Here is a 19,550-nt window from a genome sequence, read left to right on the forward strand (position 1 = left end):
TAGAATCTCTGTAGTACCAGTTGGAACAAGTAAGTTAGATATAGAAAGTGGCTGCAATCACCAAATTTATTTACCAAATTTATTTTGGAAAAGCAGAGTTTAAGTTGTTTATGCATCCTTTCCCATTTGAATTTTTTTTTTTTTTTTGGAGACAGAGTCTCAAGCTGTTGCCCTGGGTAGAGTGCCGTGGCATTATAACTCACAGCAACCTCCAACTCTTGAGCTTAAGCAATTCTCTGGCCTCACTTTTTCTACTGTCATTGTTGTTTAGCAGACCTAGGCTGTGTTTGAACCCACCAATGCCAGTGCATAGGGCACCAACCCCCATTTGAATTTTTATAACTACAGGTAATAAAGTTAAATAATGCTAAAACACTAAGCATATCACGTTCACTTAGTTTTTTGTTCATAGAAGTGATTCTGAGGCCTCTGCTAGATGCTACCTAGAATCTCAAATCCTTGAAAACCAACAACAGACAAGTGACATTAGTTACCTAAATCAAGAGGATGGATCAACATGAATAAGCCTATATAAAAAGTATAGTACATGTGAGGCATAAATGAGAAGAAATTCTAAGTAGGACATACATCAAACACCCGGATAAGATTTAAGGGCATGAATATATTTTAAAAGAATAGGAATATGAATAATAGAAATATTTATTCAAAACATATGGGAATAAAAGGTTATAAGAAGTTGAAAAGATGACTAGGCATCCATAGCTCAGTGGTTAGGGTGCCAGCCACAGGCACCAGGGCTGGTGGGTTCGAACCTGGCCAGATCCTGATAAACAACAATAACCAAAAAAGAAAAAAGAAATAGCTGAGCGTTGTGGCGGGCACCTGTAGTCCCAGCTACTTGGGAGGCTGAGACAAGACAATCGCTTAAGCTCAAGAGTTTGAGGTTGCTGTGAGCTGTGACCACACAGCACTCTACAGAGGGCAACACAGACTGTCTCAAAAAAAAAAAGTTGAAAAGATGATAGAAGAAGAAAAGAAGAGTCCTAGAAAATAAGAATACTTTGAGATATAAGTCCAAATAAGAGTCCATCCCTACACATATACACTACATAGAAATAACACAGATTTAGAGAAAACAAAAACGTAAGAGTCAAACGGCAATTTCTTCATTTGAGGGAGATATTTTAGAGACATAAAAGAGAAACTTTAAGAAGAAAGCGTAGCCTTAAGGAGAAAAAGTAATACTTTGTCTATTTATTCCAGTAATTCAGTATGCATTTTTACATCAATTGATTTTTCCTATCTCAGGAGTAACATAATATTCTGCAATGCACATAGTTTATACTGACACCTTACTACAATGCATTATCACACTTTGATCCTGTATTAAATGTTAGGCTGGCAACATTTAATGCCACTGGTTGACAGCAATAGAAAGTGCTCAAGTGTTTAGATACTAGCATTCATTTTCTCTTCCCCTAATAATTTCTTAAAATTAAAGTGTCCTTAGAGGGTTAGTTCATTTTCATACTATTCTATAAGTAATAAAACATCAACATGAAGAAGATACTCAGGATATTTTAGTAAGCAAAATTATGACAGCTCACAATTGAGCATCAACTTCATTTACTATGCAAATATTTCAGATTTATATATATATATATATATATTACATATATATATAAAAAAACTATAGGTTGCCAACTGGTTATGATGCTCAGATTCCCTAAAAATATATATTAAATCTAAATTTACAAAGCTTTATTTCCTCTCTATACCCATTTTAATTTTTGGTTATTTTGTGAGTCTGTGTTAATATATTTAAAAAATTATTCTTATTTAGTACCAAATTTCTTTTCCCAAACCAAACTTACTACAATCTTCTATAGGGGTTAGCCAAACAAAAACCAAAAAACAACAAAAATACAGGTAATTAGCTTTAAATATCTTACTAAAGGTTGCCAGTTTAGCACAGTGGCTCATGCCTGTAATCTTAGCACTTTGGGAGGCCCAGGCAGGTGGACAGCTTGAACTGAGGAATTCTAGACCAGCCTGATCAAGAGCAAGACCCCATCTCTAAAAATAGCTGGGCATTGTGGCAGGCACCTGTAGTCCTCAGCTATTAAAGAGGCTGAGGCAAGAGAATCACTTGAGCCCAAAGAGTTTGAGGTTGCTGTGAGCTATGATGCCATGGCACTCTACCGAGGGTGACAAAGTTGAGACTCTGTCTCAAAACAAAAACAAAAAAACCCCCCCCAAAAGATAAAAATAAAAGGCTGCCAACTGGTTATGATACTCAGATTCCTTAACAAGTACATGTTCAGTTTGGTTTTTAAAGTGATAAGATTAAAAAGAAGAAAAAAAATTTTTTTTTGGAGACAGAGTCTTGATCTGTGACCCTTGGTAGTGTCATAGCATATTGGCTCATAAGCAACCTCAAATGGGCTCAAGCCATCCCCTGCCTCAGCCTTCCAAGGCGCCCACCAAAATTTCCAGCTAGTTTTTCTATTTTTAATAGAGATAGGGTCTCACTTTTGCTCTGGCTGGTCTCAAACTCCTGAGCTCAAGCAATCCACCTACTTCACCCTTCCAGAGTGCTAGGATTACAGGTGTGAGCCACCATGCTTGGCAATTAAAAATAAGAAAAATTTGAATAGATAGGTATCAAATGGAAAACTGCTAAACTTAGCCTAAGATAGAAAGACTACAGATATTTCATCTCTAAAATAGTTTAGAAATTAAGTGAATGCCCTCAAAACTTTAAATTACTTAAATTAGCATAATTTGAAAAAGTGTCTATAACAGTCAACCTTAACCACTTTTCTTAAATCATAGTATTAATATTAACTGCCATGTAAGTTCCATTTAACTTACACTAGTTTTGAGCTCAGGGCCTCGTGATGCATATATAACTCACATGTCTCTTCACCTATTTTGACCTAGTGTATAATACCATGGCCCTGAGGAAAAAACTTATTTTTCTAGCGTGGAAGTCAATGTGTTAAAGAAAACAATATACACTTAAACATCTTACTGTGATTCAATAATCTAGGACTTGATTATCACATTCTAAAACATAAATTTGTTTTTATGTAGTTTTGTTTATTTATTTATTTTAGAGACAGGGTCACACTCTCTCACCCAGGCTCAAGTGCCATGGTACCATCATAGCTCACTATAATCTTGAACTCCTGGGCACAAGTGATCCTCGCACCTCAGCCTCCAGAGTAGTTAGGACTACATGTACATGCCACCACACCAGGCTCAATTATTTTTATTTTTCTGTAGAGATGGCACCTAGCTATATTGCCCAGGCTGGGCTTGAACTCCTGGCTTTAAACAGCTCTCCTGCCTCAGCCTGCCAAAGTGCTAAGATTACAGGCGTGAACCACCACATCCAGTTATTTTTATGTAGTTTTGAAAATTCTACATATTACCTATTTTCTTATTTCAGAGAACTCAGATATTAAAACTGTACATGATTATCAAGTGAAGGTAAATCTATACATGAAGGTGATGCATATATAATTCATATTTACAAATGAAAAGAGTAGAAACTATTTGAACTCACAAACTTCAGTCCCTTACGTAGTGTATACTCCTTCTTTATAGTCACTTTGATAGTTATTTGTCCAGGTTCACATATTGATAGATTCAGCTATATTCAGCATTACATAAATGAAACAGTAATTCTTAAATTTCTCATTAACTGAATCAACGCTATAAAGACTAAATATCAAACCTTCTTCATATTATACTATTGTTTAACTAGAGTTGTCAAATGCAAAATTGAATGGTTGATAAATTTTCGCTACTTTAACATAATTAAGAATTTGGTTTAATTCTTAAGTATTTTCATCTGTGCCACATGAAAGCTACATCTAGCAGTGTTAATAGGAAAGCAAGAAGTCATTTTTCTTAATATTTATGTCTTATTTATCTCAATTAACCATCAGTACACAGTTAATTGTGTACATTTTGTGATTTATTAATTAGGTGAAAAATACCCATTTTAAGAAAAATAACTCAATAACTGACCTTTTTGTACTCCTATAGGGGCAGGAGAGTGCTCCTGTGAAGTTCTGTCTGGTTCCTGGGGAGGTACAACCATGGCAAGTGTATGCATTGGTACACGTGGAACCTAGAAAGTCAACTCAAAAACAATCAATCTCACACCAAAGAATTTAAAGAATAAAATAAAAATAAAGGCCTATAAATGAAATCTTAAACCTGTTTTAGGATTCCTTCATATACCACCACGTTCACTTTAATTCTTAAAGCTTAAAGAAAAAAAAAGCCTTCACCAAAGATTAATTTCTGAGAATAGAGATTGAAAAGTCAAGCAACCTAAAAGAAGTCAATAATTTAAGCTAAATAGAATTAATATTATTCTTTTGCTGAAGATAAAGCCTTACTGGTTCTGATACAGCTAGGAATATAAGCCATATATTCCCTACTTACTGGCCAATTTACCCCTGTTCAAATTCTACATAACTAATACATGCCCACACAAGAGAAAAACTCAATTCAAGTTGGGAGTGGGAGGAAAAGGGAGGGACTGGTGTGCTCTCACTTAATGGGCACAATGTAAGGACATATGGTATACTTCCTAGATGTGGGAAACAATGATAACAGAGGCCTTACCTAACAAATGCAGACATTATAACCTAATTGTACTCTTCTATTAATCTGAAATTTTTAAAAAAAGAAAAAAACACTGCCTTGGGTAGTATTAAAAAGCTTTCTACTCTTTCAAGATTATGTTCAATGCATTCCTTAAAAAACAAACAAAACCCCAAAAGATCTAGTTCTAGCAACCTGGAATATTTATGATTATACAGTAGAACCTCCACAGTTAACCACTTCCCTATATTGACCATATTCTGAAGTTGACCTCCTTAAGCTGTCACAGACCAGACATGCACCATAAGTACATATTAGTACAGCAGGCTTAGTTACTTAAGCCAACAACCTCTATATGTTTATGTAGTCAACTTAATACAGTCCACTGTATTTGATTTTAAAAACAACTATTTTCAGTAAATAAGACAATAAAAAATTCTGATGCACTTCTGAAGAAAATAAATCTTAATGAATTTAGAATCATGATTTGTTTCAATATGTAATAGAAAACAAATAACCCATTTTGCTTAAAACTGATTTTAAATAAAAATTTCTAATCATATTGAAGAATATTTATATTAGCAAATAAGCTCCATTTTATTTTACCTGAGATTGATCTTGAGAAGGTGGGGTAAGGTGAGACACATCTGTGGTTGGAACTGATAAAACATTATTTGGATAATCCAACAGATAAGAAACAACATTAGTATGGCCACCCTTTGCAGCTTCAATGAGCATTGTTGAGCCATCCTGAGGAAGAATTGATACCATAATTAGTTCTTTGTAAATTTCTTCTTCTAATCTAATTGATACACACATTTAGTTTCTTAGTAGGTCATATAAGATCAAAACTCAGTTAAATAGTAATAAATACTAAGCACTAAGGCAGTGGTTCTCAATCTTCCTAATGCCATGACCCTTTAATACAGTTCCTCATTTTGTGGTGACCCCCAACTATAAAATTATTTTCGTTGCTACTATAGCATAGCAAGTGTATGCATTGGCACACATGGAACCTAGAAAGTCAACTCAAAAACAATCAATCTCACACCAAAGAATTTAAAGAATAAAATAAAATATTTGCTACTGTAGCAACGAAAATAATTTTATGGTTGGGGGTCAGCATAACATGAGGAACTATATTAAAGGATCACGTCATTAGAAAGATTGAGAACCACTACACTAAGGGATCAGACATCAATAGTTTACTTTTGGGGGGGAAGAGGGTGGATGGGGAGAGGGAGGGTGATTCAAGGGATCACATCTATGGTTTATCTTACAAGGGTACAAGTGAATCTTTCTAGAAGTAGAATATAAACGTCTTAACACAGTAAGAAAATGACATGAAGGCTATGTTAACGAGTTTGATGAAAATATTTCAAATTGTATATGAAAACACCACACTGTACCCCATGATTGCATTAATGTACACAGCTATCATTTAATTTAAAAAAATAGTTTGCTTTTTTAATATTATATTTTGTTTTATTTTTTGAGACAGAGTCTCACTCTGTTGCCCAGGCTAGAGGACAGTAGTGGTGTGAGAGTGCACAGCAACCTCAAACTCCTGGGTTCAAGTGATCCTCCTGCTTCAGCCTCCAAAGTAGCTGAGACTACAGACTATGTGTGCCATCATACCTGGCACCTAAATTTTTCTGTAGAGATGGGGAATCTCGTTATATTGCGTTATATTGGAGACTGGTCTCCAACTCCTGGCCTCAAACCTTCTGCCCCTGCCTCCCAAAGTGCTACGATTACAGTCTATTTTTACATATTTTTATAATAATACATATTATTTATTTACTTATTTTTAAATGGAATACCTTGAGTCGATGAGTAGGGTCAGCCCCATGAGCCAAGAGTAGCTCAACAACTGCCAGATGGCCCCCTGCACAGGCCAGTGACACCACAGTATGATCATTATTGGCTGTAGCCCTATTCACATTGGCACCTTTGAAGAAAAATAAAACACTAGTCTTAGCAAATGTTGGAATCAAGACAATATCATTTTAAAGATTTTTTTGAAGTATAACACAGATACAATAAAGTACACAAATTGTTAAGTGTTATCATTAGAAAATTTTTCACAAAGTGAACACATCTGTGTAACCAGCACCCAGATCAAGAAACAGAACATTATCCACATACCAGAAGCCCCATCTGTGTCCCCTTTCAGTCACACCCCACCCCACCAATGATAACTACTACCCTGACTTCCAAACTGGTTTTAGTTTTTGAATTTTGTATGAATGGCATCATATAATGTACTCTTTTGTGTCTGCCTTCTTTCACTCAATGTTATATTGTGAGATTCATCCACATTGTTGCACGTAGTTGTACTTCATTCATTCAATATCACTTTTAAAATGGAAAATCTAGAAGGCTAAGATTAATAAATACATATAGGTTAATGAAGGCATCAAATATATGTAACTCTTAAAGTATTTCCAAGATTTTTTTTTTCTGAGACACAGCCTCAAGCTGTCACCCTGGCATCATAGCTCGCAGCAACCTCCAACTCCTGGGCTTAAGTGATTCTCTTACCTCAGCCTCCCAAGTAACTGGGATTATAGGCACCCACCACAACGCCTGGTTATTTTTAGGGTTATAGTTGTCATTGCTGTTTGGCAGACCCCAGCTGGATTTGAACCCGCCAGGTCTGGGGTATGTGCCTGGCACCTTAGCCGCTTGAGCTACAGGAGGCAAGCCTCCAAGACATTTTTTATCTGCTTCTAGAAAGTGGCAATATAGCCAGGTCTCAAAGTAAACAGGTTTTTGTTTTTTTTTTTAAGACAGAGTCTCACTTTGTCACCCTTGGTAGAATGCCATGGCATCACAGCTCACAGTAACCTCAAACTCTTGAGCTCAAGTGATTCTCTTGCCTCAGCCTCCCAAGGAGCTGAGACGACAGGTGCCTGTCACAACACCTGGCTATTTTTTGTTGCAGTTGTCATTATTGGTTAGCTAGCCTAGGGCAGGTATGAAGCTACCGGCTTCAGTGTATGTCGCTGGCGCTGCAACCACTGTGCTATAGGCACCGAGCCGGAAAACAGATTTTTTAAAAGCAACATTTAAGGGACATATAATTCTTCATATTGTGTATTTGAAGAGTCTGGGGAACCTGAATATGAAGACAAGACAGAAGGTTATCCAAATATGTTAGCTGAAAGCTATAACTTGGTCAGTAGCTCTGTATAATATGACCTGAAAAAAGTCTAAATGAAAAAAATCTCTTCTTAGCTTCTTTTTCAATGAATTATTTTTGACCCTTGGAAAAAGGAAATGGTTTTTAGTTTAGCTACCTTTAACAATCCCAAAAGGTCTCAACTAGAAAGTTAAGACTATAGAAATACTCATCCTTCCTTTTTCCTTAATTCGACTGATTTTATGTGAGAGAAAAATAAGCCAATGCTATTATTAATTTATTTCAGTTTCAGAAAATATCCAACTGAACCTAATCCTAACTTGCTTAAAAGTATCTTTTTGGGGTGGCGCCTGCAGGTCAAGCAGCTAAGGAGCCAGCCACATATACCAGAGCTGGCGGGTTAGAATCCAGCCTGGGCCTGCCAAACAACAGTGACAACTACAACCAAAAAATAGCCAGGCGTTGTGGTGGGTGCCTATAATCCCAGCTACTTGGGAGGCTGAGGCAAGAGAATCGCTTAAGCCCAGTAGCTTGAGGTTGCTATGAGCTGTGATACCATGGCACTCTACCCAGGGCAATAGCTTGAGGCTCTGTCTCAAAAAAAAAAAAAAAATTATCTTTGGGAAAGGTAAGATACAGCAATGAACATCCTTATGTTAGCAGCATGAGGTTATTTTAGATGATAGGATTATTTAGTCTAGAAAGGATAAAAATTAATGTGTTCCTATCCCTGATGAGCCTGATTATATTCTTAGCAGGTTGTTGTTGGATATGATTAAGTTTCCTCTGTAGCAAAGAAACATAAAAGAACTCCAAGGGTTATCTATCTATTTATTGTTTCTATGTGGTCATAGTAAGTAGCTTTTATAGACTGTTATAGAACTTTATGTAAAGATATGTCTTACTTAGCAGCAAAAATGTGACATGAATAAAATAAACCCAATGTTTTCTTCTTTAATAAGAAAACAAGTATATTTAAAATGATATACCATTTAAAATTATATCACCCTACTTTTTTTTAATGTGTCAGCACAGTAAGCTCAGTTTATTATTTTTTTGAGTTTTAAATTTTTTTTATTGTATTAAGACATTTATATTCTACATTTAGTAAATTTCACATGTACCCTTGTAAGATACACTATAGTCACCCTACATTTTTAATGTCACAAAATGTCAGGATTCCATTGAAAATATAAATATAAAATTTTCATTTTAACATGCCACCACTTGAGTGGATCTTCCTTGCATTTTTATCATCCTTTCCTACAGATACATAGATGCCAGTGTACCTGACACTATACAAAGAGCTGAACAAAATGGAATTGCTGACATTACCATTTTTGATCTATAAATGACATTTATGTGCTCTGACAGAAGAGCACATAAACAACCATTTATTGGTCCAACCTAACATAGGTTCATCAGCATTTCACTTTTCCACAGTAAACAGTTTTGAACTAATCATTCAACCATCAGCTGACATTCTTTGCCTAAATATATTCTTCTAATAATAGAATTTCTAAAAAATATAAAAATATAAGACTGTTAAAAACTTAGTTAATTCCACTGTACCAAAAACAAGCACCACAGCAGCAAACGTTCTGTCTGCTTTCCACCCTCATCTCCAGCAGAACTGGCTTATGATTAAGTGTTGAACATCTACCTGAGTATAGTAGGGCATTTTACATTTGGCTTTTCCAACTTTGGGGAACAATCATATGCTATTTAGTTGATGAAAATTAAAATTCATAAAGAAAACCCCTAGTACATGCCTCACAAACTCACAAACTCTGTGCTTACTAAATAAAATACGAGAGACTAGAATACAATATTTGTACTGCAGATAAAGCAGCTTTAACATAAATTACAACACTTCAGAATTTTTTTCCACAAACTATATGATCACTTGCACTTTCTTTACCTTTGCTAATAAGAAACTGCACAGTGCACAAATGACCAGCTCTTGCAGCTTTCATCAAAGGTGTCCTTCCACCTTCAGATTCATGCTCCTATTAAAGAAACAAAAAAAAAAATCAATCAGTGCCAACTGATTAACTACCTATTTTAAACACTTAGTACTAATGATATGAGAAATAATGAGGATTTTGTTTTTAATTTTTTTTTATTGGTTGAGGTACTAGGGAGTGAACCCAGGTCCTTGTGCAAACCAAAATGAAGATTTAATATTTACTCAATAGAGGCACTTAGACTACCTACCTCAATTCTTCCAATATATAAGATTTTCAGTCCACACTAGATGGTATAATATTTTTTCTTTATCTCTCTTTTTTTTTTCTTTTTGAGACAGAGTCTCATTCTGTTGCACTGGGTAGAGTGACAGGACATCATAGCTCACAGCAACCTCCAACTCCTGGGGTCAGGCAATTGCTGCCGCAGCCTCCTGAGTAGCTGGGACTACAGGCGCCTGCCACAAAACCCAGCTACCATGTTTCCCTGAAAATAAGACACTGTCTTATATTCATTTTTTCTCAAGAAGATACACTAGGGCTTTTTTCAGGGGATATCTTATTTTTATTAAGTATAATACAACAATCTATATTTATTCAAATACAGTTAAGTCATCTTCTTCTAGAACCTGACAGGGGGGGGCCAACCTTGGTGGGGCTGGTGCTAGTGATGCGTGAACTCCTTTCCCCTAGCCGTTTGCATGTGCGCAATAGGATGCCTGCAACTGTGGTTACCACACGCACACCTGCCCAAGTGCGAAAGGCTCGGAGAAAGGAGCTGTGGCAGATAAAAGGTATTCCAGTCTTCCTTACTGCTCCATACTGAATTGCATGGTGTGGCTATGCAGATCCGCTGTATAGCCACACCTATCACTAGGTCTTATTTTGGGGGTAGGGCTTCTATTTAACAAATGCATAGAAATCCTGCTAAGGCTTATTTTGGGGGTAGGTCTTATTTTCAGGGAAACATAGTAGTTTTTTGGGGTTTTTTGTTTGTTTGTTTGTTTGTTTTATAGAGACAGAGTCTCACTTTATTGCCCTTAATAGAGTGCCCTGGCATCACACAGCTCACAGCAACCTCTAACTCCTGGGCTTAGGCAATTCTCCTGCCTCAGCCTCCTAAGTAGCTGGGACTATAGGTGCCTGCCACAATGCCTGGCTATTTTTTTGTTGCAGTTTGGCTGAGGCCAGGTTCAAACCCTCCACCCTTGGTATACGGGGCTGGCACCCTACTGACTGAGCCACAGGCATCACCCTGAAACTCCTGAGCTCAAGGGATCCACCTGCCTCAGCCTTCCAGAGTGCTAGGATTATAGGCATGAACCTTAGATGGTGTAACTTTTTAAGGGCAAGTACAATTTTGTATATAAAACAATAACCATTAAAGTTTGGTTCCCAAAGAGAAATAACTGCATTCTAATTCTCAATTTAAAAAGATGTTTTCCTAAGTATTCATCTGGACTATGAAAAGGAACCTTAGTCAAGGGGGGTAATTAGAAGGATCTTGATCCTATATATCAGAAGCCAATAAGCACTCTATCATAAGGGATGGAAACAAATCTCTGAAGAAAAATATTATGGTATTTAAAGAGTAAAGGAAAAAGAAAATAGACCAATGGGTAGATTTTTTTTTTTTTTCTTTTAAGAGACAGAGTCTCACTTTATTACCCTCAATAGAGTGCCATGGCAGCATCACACAGCTCACAGCAACCTCCAACTCCTGGGCTTAGGTGATTCTCTTGCTCAGCCTCCCGAGTAGCTGGGACTACAGGCACTCACAATGCCCAGCTATTTGTTTGCTGCAGTTTGGCTGGAGCAGGGTTTGAACCCACCACCCTCGGTATATGGGGCCTGCGCCCTACTCACTGAGCCACAGGCGCTGCCTGGGTAGATATTTTTTTAAGTAGAAATTAAATACCTAAATAGTCAAAGGCAAAAGGCACCGTCTCATGATAGCATGCATTATTATTATTCTTTCTAGGAAGGTGGCCAGCAAGAGGAATGAATGATAAAACAGCTTCTAAAAATGCCACATATCAAATGCCACTAAAAGGAGCTATCTTGTGAGTAGCACTATTTGTTGGGAAAACTGTGAACAAATTATATTCATCTACATGTTAAAATGTAGCTTTACTTTCATGAAAAGTTCTCTTAGCTGTCCCCTCTTTCACTATGTATACAAACAAGAAATTTCTGTTGTACTGGTTCTCTTCTGTTAGTAACTTGATAAAGGATGATGATTAAGTTAAGGCTTTATTTCAGTTCTATCCTTCTAATTAACTCAGAAAATCCTTCAGCTACCACACAGTCTACTTAAAAATAGATGCTCTGACAGTAGAATGCAATTTAGATTACCTATATAACTATACCTGCTCTATAACTCAGGCAAAATAACAATAAAATCTAAGAGCAGAGATTTTCAATCCAACAGAAATTTGACAGATGATAGAAACTCCACTCTAAAAAGTTTTTTAAAATTCTGTACAGGGTAGTATTACTCAATCACCCATAAGAATTAGTTTATGCATTGAGTTTTTGTTATATATGTTAATAAAGATTGTTGTCCAATTAACAACTCCAGGATATGGAAAAAAATGTGTAACTATAAATTATGTCATAACAATCTGGCTTTTGAATAGATCTTAAACTCATATTCAAATGTAAGTAAATCTAACATTCTGGCAATTTACTTCAAACAAAACAGAATATATGCCATGATGACGTTACCCAGAAAGACCTAGAAAATTATCCAATTTTTCCATCCAACTAATTTCTGAATTATCATTATAACAATTACATCCTGGAAATACATGGTGGACATAAAGTTCATATGCAACTTAAAGTTACTTTAAATAGCACACAAACTTTATGCCTACCCTGTAAAATTGGCCCTTTACAACTTATTTCCCCTCCTGCCTAGATCACTCTTCCTATTATTGACTTAGAGCTCTATGAATTTCTCCTTCATAAACTACAGTCATGTATTAGTTTGTGACTCTTCCTCAAAACCATAAGCTCCTTGAGAGGAACAATCATATCCTTCTTTTTTTGAGACAGAGTCTCACTATGTCGCCCTCAGTAGAGTGCTGTGACATCATGGCTCACAGCAACCTCAAACTCTTGGGCTTAAGCAATTCTCTTGCCTCAGCCTTCCAAGTAGCTGGGACTACAGTTGCCTGCCACAATGCCTGGCTATTTTTTTGTTTTTGTTTCAGTTGTTTAGCTGGCCTGCTGGGTTCAAACCCGCCACCCTCAGTGTATGTGGCTGGCACTGTAACCACTGTGCAATAGGCACTCAGCCATCATATCCATTTTTGTTTGCCATTGTATACCTAATGTCTAAAATGATGAAGTGATTGATTAGTTTACCAAGCAGGAAACTAAGCATAAATGACCTCTCAAATCTCTCCTCTCATAGTACTGAGGTTTGAAGTTTTTTTTTTTTTTTGACTAGGTAAATAAAAGTAAATTAAACAAGAAATTAAGATATTAGCTACATTTGAAAGACACTGATTAAAAGTAAATTAAACAAGAAATTAAGATATTAGCTACATTTGAAAGACACCGATTATTATCAAAAGCCTTTGATAATATGGTATTACTAAAACATGGGTGAACAATATTAATGCCACTTTTCCTTTCTTTCCCTTTTTCTCTTTCTTATCTCTTAAGCCTGGCAGGGACACTCATCAACATCATTAGGTCTCATAAGTAAGAACACAGACTAAAGATTTTGAAAGCCTTCATTAGAACAAATTTATAAAAATAAATTGTGTATAAAGTATTACCATAACTGTTAATAGACAAGAAATCAGAAATTATAGTCTCAAGATCCTCACTCTTAAGTTTCAAAGTTAAGGCTCGGCGCCTATAGCTCAACCGGCTAAGGCGCCAGCCACGTACACCTAAGGTGGTGGGTTCAAATCCCCAGCCCGGACCCGCCAAACAACAATGACGGCTGCAACCAAAAAATAGCCGGGCGTTGTGGCGGGCGCCTGTGGTCCCAGCTACTTGGGAGGCGGAGGCAGGAGACTCGCTTGAGCCCAGGAGTTGGAGGTTGCTGTGAGCATGATGCCATGGCACTCTACCCAGGGGGACAGCTTGAGGCTCTGTCTCAAAAAAAAAAAAGTTTCAAAGTTAAGTTTCAAAATTCAACTCACAAATAAAATTCCTGAAATAAAAGGTATGAAAAGCTACCTAATTTTATTTTCCTCCCTAAAATAATTCATTCATTTGATATTGAACAGTATAGTTACATTTGTGAAAATACTTGATAAAACAATGCTACATCTTTATAATGTATTTAATATTTTATATACTAAACTAATAATGTATATTAACAATATATAACATTTTCCCAAAGCATTTGACTACTAAATCTTTCTTTTAAAATAGCAATCAAATTTCTGTACACTGTACTATTTGTCTTTTTTGTTGTTGTTGTTGTTGTTGCTGCAGTATGGCAGGGGGCGGCTTTGAACCTGCCACCCTCAGCATATGGGACCGGTGCCCTACCCACTAAGCCATAGGCACCGCCCCTATACTGTACTATATATCAATTTAGACTTATTTGTATAGCCAGTATTTGTTCAAGACCAACAAAATTTTAGGATATAAATTATTTGATTTTTCCCATCATAAAACGCAGGAAATTATTTTCCAAGGATACAAACTTAGAGATTGTGTGATTTAATGTTTCTTTTTATGTTCTTTAGAGTAGCTAAAATAAATAATACAGGAATTATTCTTCGAAAATTTGGTAAAATTCACTTATACATCGATCTGGAACCTTTACCTTCACTGGATGTATAATTTTAAATTATTGATTCACTTTGTAATATATATATGGTTATTGTTCCATTGAGTTGCCTATTCTAGAGTCAATTTTGATCATTTATGTATGTATAGCAAAAATCGGTATTCATTTTATCTGTGTATTCAAACTTATTAATAGCTCATACAATTGCCTAATGAATTTTAAAGATTTCTACCATATCAAATTGTTACAACTCACTTTAAGTTTGTATTGTTTATCTGTGCTTTCTCCTCCCTAAAGAAACCAGTCTGGCTGATTTTATGTATTTTAATAATCATTTTTTAAAACTTAACTTTTAGTTAGTTTTGCTCTTTATCCTTGTATTGTCTTTATCTCTTTTTTATTGTTTTTTATTATATTAACTTTCCTCCCAAAAAATATTAATGGGGTACAAATGTTTTAGTTTACTTGGATCGTTTTTGTGATGCTTGAATCCTAGCTTATACGTGTGCTCATCACCCAAATAGTGTGCAAAGTACCCATTAGGTAGGTTTTTTTCCTCTCCCCCTTTCTCCCATCCCTCCCAGTTGATATCACCACTGAGTTTTTCTTCCCTCTGTGTACATGTATGCTCATGAATTACTTCCAATTTAATAGTGAGTGCATGTGGTATTTGTTTTTCCGTTCTTGAGATATTTAATTTAGGAGAATGGTCTCCAATTCCATCCAGACTGTTGTAAAAGGCCTTAATTCATCGTTTTTTATGGCTGAGCAGTACTCCATGATATACCGTATTTCATTAATCCGCTCATAAATTGATGGGCTCTTGAGTTGTTTCCACATCTTTGCAATTGTGAATTGTGCTGCGGCAAACATTCAAATGCAGGTGTCTGTTTGAAGAAAAGTCTTCTTTTCCTTTGGGTAAATACCCAGTAGTGAGATTGCTAGATTAAATGGTAGATCTTTTAGTTCTCTGAGGAATTTCCATACTGTTTTTTCCAAAGAGGTTGTACTAATTTACAGCCCCACCAACAGTGTATAAGCACTCTTTTCTCTCTGTATCCACACCAGCAACCTTTTTTTTTGAGACAGAGTCTCACTTTCTGTCACCTAGGCTACAGCGCTGGGCATCACAGCTCACAACAACCTCATACTCCTGGGGTCAACTGATCTTCTTGCTTCAGCCTCCCAAGTACCTGGGATTATAGGTGCCTGACACAATGCCCATCCAGTTTTTCTATTTTTAGTAGAGATGGGGTCTTGCTCTTGCTCAGGCTGGTCTAGAACTCCTGAGCTCAAGCAATCCACCTACCCTCAGAGTACTGGGATTAAATCAGCTGTGAGCCACACACCCTGCCCTGTTTTTTTCACTTTTAAATAAAATTCATTCTGACTGAGGTAAAGTGATATGGCATTGTACTTTAAATTTGTATTTCCCTTATGACTGGTAACATTGAGCTTTTTTTTCTTTCTTTTTTTGGAGACAGAGCCTCAAGCTGTCACCCTGGGTAGAGTACCATGGCATCACAGCTCACAGCAACCTCCAACTCCTGGGCTTAAGAGATTCTCTTGCCTCAGCCTCCTAAGTAGCTGGGACTATAGGTGCTCACAACAATGCTCAGCTATTTTTTGGTTGTAGTTGTCATTGTTTGGCAGGCCTGGGCTAGATTCTAACCCCACAGCTCTGGGGTATGTGGCTAGCACCTTAGCTGCTTGAGCTATAAGGGCTGAGCCTACATTGAGCATTTTCTCAAGTTTATTGGCCATTTGTCTTTCTTCTTTTGAGAATCTTGTGTTCACGTCTTTTGCCCACTTTTTCTTGCTAATTTGCTTAAGTTCTTTGTAAATTCTGGTTATTAGCCCTTTATGGGATGTGTAACTTGGGAATATTTTCTCTCATTCTGTAGGTTGTCTATTTGCTCTATTGACTGTTTCCTTAGTTGTGCTGAAGATTTTACTTTAATCAAATTCCATCTATTTTATTGTATTAACTTTTGCTTTTATCTTTATTATTTCCTTCTTCCTTTGTGCTGTTGTTCTTATTAGTTTCATTTACTTTCTTTTTTTAATTTCTAATATATTTACATATAAAGCTATAATTTTCTTTCTAAGGAACACTTCAGCTATATTCTCCCCACCCCTCCCAAGCTTGGAAATGTAGTGTTTTTGTAGTAATTCAGTTTCTACTTTATAATTTTTACCAAATGCCTCTCAACCTCCTGGATTATGTAGATATATCTTTCTTCAATTTCCAAATTTATAGGATTAAAAAATATGTTATTGTTGATTTGTAATTTTAAAGATCAGAAAATGTAGCCCACATGTATATGATAAGGAGTCTGGGAGTTTCTCAGGGCTTTTTTTGAGGTCTAAAACATGGACAATTTTTATAAATGTTCTATATATTGGAAAAGGATATAAAGTATATTTATTGAAAGTAGAATGCTAGCTCTCTGTAAGAGAAAACTTAATTTTCTGTTTTTAACATTCTTTATCTGATACATCAGTTTCATAGGGAAGTGTGTGAAAAAAAATCCTACCATTACAAATGAAGATCTGCCGCTGTACTCAATTCTAATATGAAGCCAGTAGACAATCTAATATATACTCTCATAAGAAAAAAAATCAGATCAATTCAAGGTGGGGAGCAGGGGATCCAAGGAGAAAGGAAGCAGTTGAGGATGGGGGATTAAGGTGTATGGCACAACTTTTGGGGACCGGACACAATTTTAAGAGGGACTTTACCTAACAAATGCACTCAGTGTAACCTAATTTTTTGTACCCTCAGTGAACTTCAAACAATTTTTAAAAATGCAGATCTTGCCATTTTCCTTGAAATTTTGCAGTTTTCTATTTTATTTGGAGGATAAGATTGTCAGTTACTGATAGTAACTAATTATAATATCAGCTGGAGGAGTATTTCTAAAAATGTTTTTAACTTAAAATTCCTTTTTGTCTGAATATTGTCTTACATAAATTTGTCCATCACTCTGTCAACCTTTTCTGTCATTTTGCTTTAGGTTTATCTATTGCAAGCAGCACTTACTACATTTTGATTACAAATCTAATTCAAGTCTCTGATTTAACAATGGAGTTTTTCAACAGCTTTGTATTTGGACTGATTACTGATATATTTTACTAAAATTAATCTTTTAAAAATTATTCAGTACTTTCTCCTCCTCCTCCTGAACAAAAGGACTCTATTATGCCTTTTTAACTCTCTAATATATGTATAAATTGTATACTATTGTTCTGATTTTAAACATAAAAATTTAGGTTTTAAAACTCAATAATTTGTATTTATAATATGTTTTATTAAGTTTTGCTTATCACAGCTTCTTGTATCCCATATCTTCCTCAAGGCTTTAGTTTTCTAATTATTGATGTATGTACCTTTTGGTCATTCTTTCAGCAAGGGTCTAATGGTGATAAGCTCCTTTATTCTTTGTAGGTTTGAAAATATGTTTATTTTCCTTCTCAGAAATAGTAGTTGAATATAGAATTCTATATTGTGTTATTTTATCTTGGTGTGAGAACATTACTTGCGATTTTCTTCTTTGATTTATTATTATTGATGACAATGTCAAAAATTTGATGGTTGCTCTTTTGTAGATAATGTATTTTCTTCCTCCGGTAGCTTTTAAAATATTTTTCCTTACCTTTAAAATTCTACAGGTTCATTTATTCTGCATAGCGATTGATACAAGTTTTTAGTCAAAGATTCGTGTCAATTCTACAAAATTTCCTACTATTATCTTCTTTAAAAACCTTTCCTCTTCCTTCCACTTCAGTCCTCTCATTCAGAAACTTCTAATAGATACATGGTAGAGCTTCATAATCTATTCTTTTTTTCTCAATCTCTTTCATATTTTCTATCAATTTTACACTATGCTGTATTATTTTATTATCTTATTAATTCATTCACTAACTTATTCAACTGTGTCCAATATACTGTTTTATGCTTAATATTGAGTCTTTCCTCCTCAAACTTTTTTTTTTTTTTTTAGACAGAGCCTCAAGCTGTCCCCCTGGGTAGAGTGCCGTGGCATTACAGCTCACAGCAACCTCCAACTCCTGGGCTCAAGCGAGTCTCCTGCCTCCGCCTCCCAAGTAGCTGGGACCACAGGCGCCCGCCACAACGCCCGGCTATTTTTTGGTTGCAGCCGTCATTGTTGTTTTGGCGGGTCCGGGCTGGGGATTTGAACCCGCCACCTTAGGTGTACGTGGCTGGTGCCTTAGCTGGTTGAGCTATAAGTGCCGAGCCCCTCCTCAAACTTTAATGTTATTTTATACCTTGTTCTTCACTCAATATTAGCCAAAAGGTCAAAAAGAAATACCTGCCTATTCTTAATATGTAATTACAGTTTTTATTATCCCACATTGTTTTTTGGCTATTGATCAATGTTTAAAAATCTCAGGATTAAAATTTTTTATTTCAATTTCCTCTGCTGTATATTCTCCTTTCCTGCTTTTTGTGTTCTTACATTTTAATTCTCTCTTGACAAGGATTTGTGCTTCAGCATTGTAATTTTTTTATTTGAGAAAGCTCATTTTGCATGGGAGATACTTTGTTTCTTTTCTCCATCTACAAATGTATTCCTTATCAGATAGTTTAGAAGTTGCCTCAATCTGGCTCTTTGAGTCTGTTTCAGAGGTAAGATTTCCACTTTGGGAGGCCGAGGTGGGCAGATTGCCTGAGCTCAAGAGTTTGAGACCAGACTTAGAGTGAGACCTGGTCTCTAAAAATAGCCAGGTGTCACAGCAGGCGCCTGTAGTCCCAGCTACTTGGGAGGCTGAGGCAAGACGATCACTTGTACTCAGAAGTTTGAGATTGCTGTGAGCTATGACACTACTGAACTCTACTGAGTGCAACAAAGTGAGACTCTGTCTCAATTAAAAAAAAAAACAACGTAGGTCTTCCATTGGCAACTTAAGGTTCATATCCCACAGAGATACTGCAATTTTGTTTCTAAAATCAAAGAATGGGGCAGCGCCTGTGGCTCAGTGGGTAGGGCGACAGCCCCATATACCGAGGGTGGCAGGTTCAAACCTGGCCCCAGCCAAACTGCAACAACAACAAAAATAGCCAGGCGTGGGG

The 19,550-nt window shown here is 36.1% G+C and overlaps 1 protein-coding gene across 13 annotated transcripts in view; it reads right to left on the minus strand.

Annotated features, from left to right (window-relative positions):
• Positions 1-19,550, minus strand: part of LOC100954037 (ankyrin repeat and KH domain-containing protein 1) — a 172,935-nt gene that overhangs the window by 59,377 nt on the left and 94,008 nt on the right. For 11 of the 13 annotated variants that reach the window (XM_023515894.1, XM_023515880.1, XM_023515891.1 and 8 more), the window contains 4 exons: positions 9,651-9,738; positions 6,408-6,535; positions 5,191-5,334; positions 4,000-4,102 (listed from right to left, as the gene is read on the minus strand). In XM_023515894.1, the coding sequence (XP_023371662.1) occupies positions 4,000-4,102; positions 5,191-5,334; positions 6,408-6,535; positions 9,651-9,738 (463 nt within the window). The remainder of the gene's footprint in view (positions 1-3,999; positions 4,103-5,190; positions 5,335-6,407; positions 6,536-9,650; positions 9,739-19,550) is intronic. The other 2 variants (XM_023515893.1, XM_023515874.1) reach the window with 1 other exon arrangement.

Source organism: Otolemur garnettii, unplaced genomic scaffold, assembly GCF_000181295.1.
Source record: "Otolemur garnettii isolate 467f Iridium unplaced genomic scaffold, OtoGar3 scaffold00003, whole genome shotgun sequence".
NCBI lineage: Eukaryota > Metazoa > Chordata > Mammalia > Primates > Galagidae > Otolemur > Otolemur garnettii.